The sequence below is a fragment of the Anopheles coustani genome, chromosome 3 (genome assembly GCF_943734705.1).
Source record: "Anopheles coustani chromosome 3, idAnoCousDA_361_x.2, whole genome shotgun sequence".
NCBI classification, from domain to species: domain Eukaryota; kingdom Metazoa; phylum Arthropoda; class Insecta; order Diptera; family Culicidae; genus Anopheles; species Anopheles coustani.
This window is the reverse complement of record NC_071288.1, coordinates 79,632,190-79,640,311: the sequence shown is the minus strand read 5'-3', so window position 1 is coordinate 79,640,311 and position 8,122 is coordinate 79,632,190. Positions and strand designations below refer to the sequence as shown.

The 8,122-nt window shown below is 54.1% G+C and overlaps 1 protein-coding gene across 1 annotated transcript; it reads right to left on the bottom strand.

Moving 5' to 3' along the window:
* Positions 1 to 221: 221 nt before the first annotated feature.
* On the bottom strand, positions 222 to 5,488 carry LOC131258747 (collagen alpha-1(I) chain-like). Its single transcript, XM_058260126.1, has 6 exons — positions 5,197 to 5,488; positions 3,992 to 4,902; positions 3,814 to 3,912; positions 2,618 to 3,742; positions 2,015 to 2,554; positions 222 to 1,949 (listed from the first exon to the last, which is right to left on the bottom strand). Exons 1-6 carry the CDS (start codon positions 5,486 to 5,488, stop codon positions 222 to 224), a joined length of 4,695 nt encoding a protein of 1,564 aa, XP_058116109.1.
* Positions 5,489 to 8,122: the final 2,634 nt, after the last annotated feature.

Below are 8,122 nucleotides of genomic sequence, written 5' to 3'. Positions count from 1 at the left end.
CCCAGGCAGCATCGATGGTCTTGCTGTTCTGCAGAGCTTTCAAACGCGAAGAGGAATCTACACTTTTCTTAGTCTTGTCTGCCTTCTGGTGAAAAAGTTCTTAGTCACTTCATTTCGTTTGTTGTTTCCCAGGAAGAATCGGCCATTGAATCGCTTTGTGGCAGTGTTGTTCGATGTTGGCGATTGCGTTGATAAGCTTCCTGGAGCGGGGCTTCGTTCCATCACTGGAAGCATACGGCTCCGATCTCGACCCAGAATTGCTGGTTGGATGCTCCGACGTCACGCACCGCAATGTCGATGATCGGGAGTCGCATGGGTTTGTCGGTGCTGTAGCTCAATACCGATTGGGCGTAGTGCGCCGTTCGGTGCTGGCAGTCGTCCTGTAGGGCTTCGTAGCGGAGTCGTTGCGGGCCCCGAGCGGTCAGTTCAGCGTCGTTCCACGCCAAAAGCTTAACACTCTGGCGGTAGCTATTCGTTGCTTTGTTGAAGTACGCCACTGTGTTTTTGCAGTGGTAGGTGATGTTTTGGGACGCGCTAGCGGAGAGCAGTTGCAAGAATCCGATTTGATTGCTGTCCGACTTGTAGGTGATCTTCATGCCGTCCTTCAGCTCGCCCAACCACACTTCCTGCTCGTCACCGTCGTATTGGAGCTCCTTCGTGCGCATTGGTTGTGGTAGCACACAAGAGGCCTTCTTTTCAGCGTCACAGTACACAAGGATCGCGTCACGCGCATCGCCCTCGTTCGGATCGATCCAGTAGTTACCGGAGCTAAACTCTGGATGGGCGGCAAACAGATCCCGGCAGGTTTTCGCCGGCGAACCCTGCTTTCCGTCCGGTTTCTTAAACGTGGCGAAGGCGGACTTTAACTTTTCGTACGCATTCTCAACCAGCTTCTGGCGTTCCTCGTCGGTTAGTTCGAATACACGGCCAAGGTTCATCGGTTCATCGCCCTGGTTTGGATCTGGTCCCTTGGTGTTGCTCATTTGACCATGACCCAGGAGGGCGGCCAAGGCAGCAGCATCATAGCCAACGCCATCGCCTGGTGGACCCGGAGGACCCGGGGGACCCGCTGGACCTGGCTGTCCGTGCTTGCCATCGTTACCGGGCGGACCACGGGGTCCAGCGGCTCCCAGCATACCTTGCAGTCCGGGTGATCCATCACGTCCAGGTGGACCCCGAGGACCGGCCTCACCCGGTTTGCCAGCTGGTCCTTCATTGCCAACGTTTCCTTTATCGCCAGGAGGACCGGCAGGACCCGGAAGTCCTTGCAGACCGATCAAACCACGATGCCCCTTGGTACCCTTCAGACCCGGCTCGCCATTTTCGCCCTTAGGTCCTTCCAGCCCCGGCGGACCCGGTTTACCGCGAGGTCCCGGTGGACCATCAATTCCATGTGGACCCGTTTCACCTCGAAGCCCTCGCTCGCCAGTCTGCCCAAGAGGTCCCTGAGGTCCTGGAGGTCCAGGCAAGCCTGGCGCACCGGATGAACCCTGAGGTCCGGGGTTTCCAATAGGTCCCTTATCACCCGGTCGCCCGCCAATTCCAGGCGGTCCTTGCTTTCCTGGCATTCCTTCCGGTCCCGTATCACCAGTCGGACCTGGAGGTCCCGGTGGACCCAGCTGTCCCGGTGTACCTGGAGGACCATCGGAGCCTGGCTTTCCGGGAGTTCCTGGTTCACCGGCCGCACCACGCAATCCACGCATGCCCTGCGCGCCACTTGGTCCTGGAAGTCCCGGCAGACCACGATCGCCGGATACACCTTGCGGTCCTTGATTTCCTGGTGGACCAGGTGGTCCATCATTGCCTGCCTCTCCCTTGATGCCTTCAATACCTTGCGGACCAGGCAAACCAGGCGGTCCTGGGTTTCCGTGACGTCCAGTGTCACCTGGGTTACCCTTCTGACCCGGTGTTCCTGGGGTTCCTGGGGAACCTGGGTTTCCAGTTTGACCCTATAATGGAAACGTTGTTGAATGTCAAATCTGAAATTGTAACCTATCGAAATGTTTCAACTTACAATCGGTCCTTGATCTCCTGGCCGTCCTGGAGTTCCCATGGGGCCCGTTTCGCCACGAAGCCCTGGTTCTCCACGTGCTCCCTTCGATCCCGTTAAACCAATCAATCCTTGCGGTCCGGGTTCTCCCGGTACACCAGGAAGTCCAGAATTACCTTGTTCGCCTTTCAGCCCCATGTTGCCACGGTCACCCTTGGCACCTGGCACTCCAACAGGTCCTTGTGGTCCGGGGAAGCCTTGAAGACCCTGAGGGCCTACCGCACCTCGATCACCGACCGCTCCTGGGGCACCTGGTTCACCGGGAGTTCCCGGCGTTCCTGGTTCACCCTTTTCCGCCGGTTCACCCGGAGGTCCTGGAGGACCCATGAGACCTTGGAGACCACGTTCACCAACACGGCCGGCTGGACCCTCCGGTCCCGGTGGTCCCGAACTTCCACGTTCGCCTTTCTCTCCGGCAGGTCCAGCTGGACCACGCAGGCCTGGCAAGCCGACCATACCCGGGGCTCCTTGATGTCCTTTCATTCCATTTGGTCCAGGAGCGCCCTAAACGTTTGAGTTTTTTTGTTAGTAATCGGTAGTCAGAAGACATAGAGAATGATTTCTTACCGGTGGCCCATCGTTTCCTTGTGCTCCTGTTTCACCGCGAAGGCCAGGAGTTCCCGGGGTTCCTACAGGTCCTCGTTCTCCCGGGAATCCTCGTTCACCGCGGATACCAGGTTGACCAGCGGGACCCGGTTGTCCAGGCGGTCCATTCTGTCCGTCTTTGCCTTGTGCTCCAGGATTTCCAGGTGTTCCCGGGAGTCCCTGGAAACCTCTCGGTCCGGAAGTACCCGGTGGTCCACGATCACCATCGTTGCCAGGCGGTCCCGGTGGTCCAGGAATTCCCGGTGGTCCATCCTTGCCAGCATCCCCACGAGGTCCTACCGGACCAGGAGGGCCAATGTCGCCGTCCTTGCCCGGTTCGCCGGTGAAGCCCTTGTCGCCAGGTAATCCCATTGGTCCGGGAAGACCCTGCAGACCTTGTGGTCCTGATTCGCCTACCTTTCCATCGGCCCCTGGCATTCCACGTTCTCCCGGTGTACCCGCTTTTCCTTGTATTCCAGGACGTCCCGGTTGGCCACGAAGACCTTGTATGCCTTGTGCTCCCGGTGGACCTGGATCACCGCCGGATCCTTTCGGACCCTGGGGACCCATTGCGCCACGATCTCCCGATTGACCCTTCACTCCCTGCGCACCGTCCGGTCCTGGTAGGCCTGGCGAACCCGGCAGTCCTCGTTCACCCTGAGCTCCCGTGAGACCGGTTGGTCCTTTCATACCCCGTTTGCCACGCTTGCCCTCCGGACCAACTGCTCCTGGTAATCCTCGTGGTCCTGGCACACCTGATTCTCCCTTGTGTCCACTCTCTCCCTTGTAGCCTCGCTCTCCAGGCAAACCAGGTTCACCCTTGGCACCAGAATCTCCGGGACTTCCATTTGCGCCAGGAGCACCCCGTGCTCCAGGGAATCCAGGTGGACCGGCAATTCCTGGTGAACCGGGGCTTCCCTTCTCTCCAGCTATTCCATCCTTGCCCGGAGGTCCGTTCAATCCTGGCTCACCTGGTTGCCCTGGCCGGCCAGATTCACCCCTCGGACCCTGTGGACCTTGGCTTCCCTTCGGACCGGCAGCTCCCATATCACCTTTGGCGCCATTGCTTCCTGGGAAACCAGGTGGACCCGGTTTTCCAACAGGTCCCTTCAAATAAAAGAAACAAGTTTTTCTTCTCGATTCGTTCCAGGATGAGGGTGAAAGAAAGGGTTACTTACCGGTGCACCTGGAGGTCCAGCGATTCCATCGATTCCACGCAGTCCCGGGGGTCCCGGTGGCCCTTCTCGTCCACGTTCTCCGCGTGGTCCAGCAGGTCCCTAAAAGCACTCGAACAGGTTAATAAAACTGTCACGTAAAGAAGCTTGCTTCCCTGTTTTAAGAATCCACGAAACTTACCACAGCACCTGGCACTCCGGAAGGTCCGCTAGCTCCGACCGATCCCTTTTCACCGTGTGCTCCAGTTTCACCTTTCATACCCTCAGGCCCCGGCAATCCCTGATGACCCTTCAGTCCCGGCACACCTGGCATACCGGGAAGACCTCGAGGGCCCGGAAGTCCGACGGGTCCTTGCGGGCCCGTTTCACCATCGTCTCCAGCTGCTCCGTCCTTTCCTGGTGCACCAGGTAATCCACGCGGTCCCGGTGGTCCCCCAACACCCGGAGGTCCCGACTCACCCGGTTCACCACGAGTTCCCTGGAATCCCTGGGGCCCGGTAGCACCGGACGGTCCCGGAGGTCCTCGCGGCCCAACCGGACCGACCTGTGCTTGCATGAATTGGAAGTTTTCCGGCCCAGGACCCTTATCCGCTCCTCCCATAGACTCCTGCAGCTGCTGGGTGTAGAAGGATAGGTCCGGCGCTGGCCCTGGAGGTCCCGGGGGGCCAGGAATTCCTGGCGTACCCGGAATGCCCGGCTGTCCCGCCTGCCCTGGAAAGCCTGGTTCACCGGGTGGTGCTTCCGGTAGACGGTTGCCAACGGCCGACGCATCAAACTCCGGTGCTTCCGTCGTAGTGGTCGTCGTTGTGGTGGTCGATGTCGACGTGGTTGGAATCACCCGTGGGCAGTCCGCCTTGTCACACTGCACCGACCCGTTTCGGCAGCGACAAGTGGCGCAACCCTGGTAGTCCGATTGGAAGACTTCCCCCTCGCGATACCACTTGTCTTCGTAGTAGCAAGTGAACGGGTTCACGATCGCCTCCGGTTCGGGTGCTCGGGTGGTGGTGGTGGTGGTGGTGGTTGGTTGCGGTGCTCGCGGAACTTCATCGTCCGGCTGGCGGAAGCGCGATTCTGTCCGACGCGTTCCGGGACCTGAAATCAGAACAGCCATATTGCGTAACATGTGTGAACGAAATGATGATTCGAACGTCGCCATTCAGTCTCTCTTTGTGTAGGTTGAAAGACTGTCACCAAAGGCGGTGAACATGTGGCATTGAAATATGCAATAATGAGCTTCACAGAGCTAGGAAGCGATAAAACAGATGTCATGTGATAGATGATTTGCAAACCATTCCAGTTTGTATCCAGAGATGCCTAAGCAGCCGACTCTCAAGAGACGGCAAAGAAATGTATGATTACGAAATGCAACAGAACGGAAGTACCAACCATTTTCCGCCTCGTAGTCGGTGTCCGTTCCGTAGTCGTAGTTATCACCGTAATCGTACGCCGAATCGTACTCCGGCGCAGCCGCCTGCGGTCGATCGGATTGGGGACGATCCTGAGGCTTCCTTAGGTTCTTCGTCGTCGCCTTCTTGGTCGGTTTGCTTTTCCTGGCCTTCTTCTTTACCGGCTTGGCCGATGCCACCGGTGGCTCCTCGTCGCAGCGTACTTGGTCGGCAACTATCACGATGATGAAGAACACCGCCAGCAGCAGCGGACGGCCCAGGCGGAACTTCATGGTGCGAGGTACGTTTTGGTGCCGAGGATCCTCGCCGCAACTAGTACATGGTGGTGTATCCCTTCGATCCTGAGGTGGAAACAGATGGAGAGCGAAAAGAAAACGTCCAAGGAGGCTCAAATTAATCACTGCCTGCTTCGAGAAGCCACGATCACTTTCTAACTGAATTCGGAACGCGTGTGGCGACCGCAGCTGTGGTTGCAGCTTGGGGGATTCGGTTTCTAGCTCACTCGCACTGATAAGAACCTTCCCGCCGGAGGCATGTCCGCCTTTTGTTTTCTTTTTCGTCTCTGCTCAACACCGCTATTCTGGGTAGAACATTTTCGGAGTCCATGGGACCCAATTTTGTCACTATCAAATTGGTTCACTGCACTGCAATGGTCTAATGTGGTGCGGTCTAATTTCAATTTCTCATCATCCACACATTAGCGCGGGCGCACGCTCTGCTAAGACTGCTGATAGTGAAGCTGGCAGCTAACACTACGCACTAGTAACCGTTGTGGCCGATAAATCCCAAAATAGAAACGCTCGGGTAACGTCAAGGGAAATCAAACCATCCCAACACGGTACTGGATTTTTGCAACAATCTTGAACAAACTTAGTCCTTGATGGTTGGAATCCGCTTCCTGTGACACTGACACTCAGAAACACTTTTAATGCATTGGTATTCCACTGGATTACTTACTTCCGTAAATGAGCACTCAACTCAACGGCGCAGACGGTAGGCACACACTTGGATCTTCCCTAAACGGCTTAACGGCACTTTGGTCACTTATTCCTTCCTTAGTTTATCCACACTTCCAGTCCGCACATGATAACACCACCCGACCAACTGAACTTTGGGCTGATTTTGGGGATCTTTTTATACCACTCGAAGCGGTGTGGGAGCGATCGCTCGGAGCATATGTTTTTCTATTTCTTTCCTCCCGCAACGCACGCTGTGGTCGGGTGGTACCGTCTGTGCTCTCGGTGATGATCGCAAAGCCAAGTGCACGAGGAATGTCTTCCGACAGTTGCCGGCACTTCGTCTTGATGTCTTCGCGTTCCTCGAGATTCGAACTTGGTGGCGACAGTTTTGGGTTCATCCTACTGACCCAGACCGTGCCGATGGAGGCGCTAGGGAAAAGAACGGGCGAGCACGCGATTTAATTACTTTAACAAGAGCGTATTACACACATATGCAGATGGTTTCTGCTTCATTCGCGCACGTGAAGGAGACGAGATCACAATGGAACAGTTGTGGCGGGCTGGAGCCATGATTCGTGCAATCGATAGAGATCGCTGCTCCGCCTGCAAAACATTCACATTCTATCACTCTGAAAGGGTGTTGGTGAATGCTATTAATTTTCATAGAACACTAAGGTTGCAATGGGAACAAGAATACGCATCGCGAATTGTCGAGTAAAGGAGGATGACACGAACCTTTCCCACACAAAGGTTCTAGGTTGAGTCCGTTACGACATTGTATCGATTGCTTCTCATTGATTATTGAGGCATTTGTTTGTTTTAAATGTGTTAACTCTCAAAGCTATCATCAACAGACCAATTCTTGTTTATTTGATTCCAATCTAGACTGAAATCAGCAGGTATTTGAAAAATCTATTAGAGATCAAAACTAATCTTATTTAAAAGTTCTCCACTGGGTTATCTGGCGTACATCACAGCATTCCTGGTAATTTTTCATTTTCAAAAGTAACATTCAGTGTTAGTTTCAAAACAACTGTCTTTTGTGACATTTTGATTAGACAGAAAGACTCACGAACGCTGTGGTGCTCCCCCGACAACGTTGGTTCGAATTCCAACCGGGAACGGACCCTTCCCTGTACTAGAGGACTGACTATCTACGTACATTGCGGGTAAAGCCGACCCTTACGCCAAGAAGTACTTGCATTTGAATTGTAAAATATATTTGAGAACCAAAACATGAAATGTTAGTCAACATGAAATTTATTGTAAGTCCATAATGTTGATTGCACGAAACAAGAAGAATATGAGCACTGTATAAAGCCCTTTGTGATTTTCTTTTCGCGATGATTATGGTTTGGATGATCCATTCGTATCATTCATTAGTATCACTAGTTTAGTTTAATTAGGCTCACCACCTCGACGGCGTGGGTTCGAATCCCAACCGAAACCGGACCCTCCCCTGTACGAGAGGACTGACTATCCACTTACAACAGGGAAACAAATCTCGTAAGCCCTAAACGGGCAGGCATGACCAGGACGGTCGTTACGCCATGAAGAAGAAGAAGAAGAAGAAGAAGAAGAAGTTTAGTTTAATAATTAAGAACAATCATCGACATTTAAAGTCATTGGCATATTTAAATCAACTATCTTTTAATCTGCTTCTTATGTGGCACAACATCCCAAAATGGGACAGGGCCTCTCTCTGAAGACGGTATATTATAGATCGGTGGTCAACCGTTCGTAATACCGGAGGGTGCCAGACTCGAGATTCGATCCCACACCTGTGGTGTGGTGTTTTACCCGCGCTACCGGTGCGCCATGGGGCACCCCGCTTTTAATAATTCTTACAAAATCGAGGGCCGATGCACATGATACAGGTGTTGCTAAAGGAAGGATAACGGTTTTTTATTATTAGCAAAACTTTAATTGAGAGTTAAACCATCTAAC

Bases quoted from the DNA above. Each gene is read 5' to 3' on its own strand.
- LOC131258747 (XM_058260126.1), bottom strand. From the start codon at position 5,488: ATGAAGTTCCGCCTGGGCCGTCCGCTGCTGCTGGCGGTGTTCTTCATC. The intron at 3,743-3,813 runs GTAAGTAACCCT...TTTTATTTGAAG, and splicing joins CTGGACCTCCAGGTGCACCG to GGACCTGTTGGAAAACCGGG. The intron at 1,950-2,014 runs GTAAGTTGAAAC...TTTCCATTATAG, and splicing joins CAGGAGATCAAGGACCGATT to GGTCAAACTGGAAACCCAGG.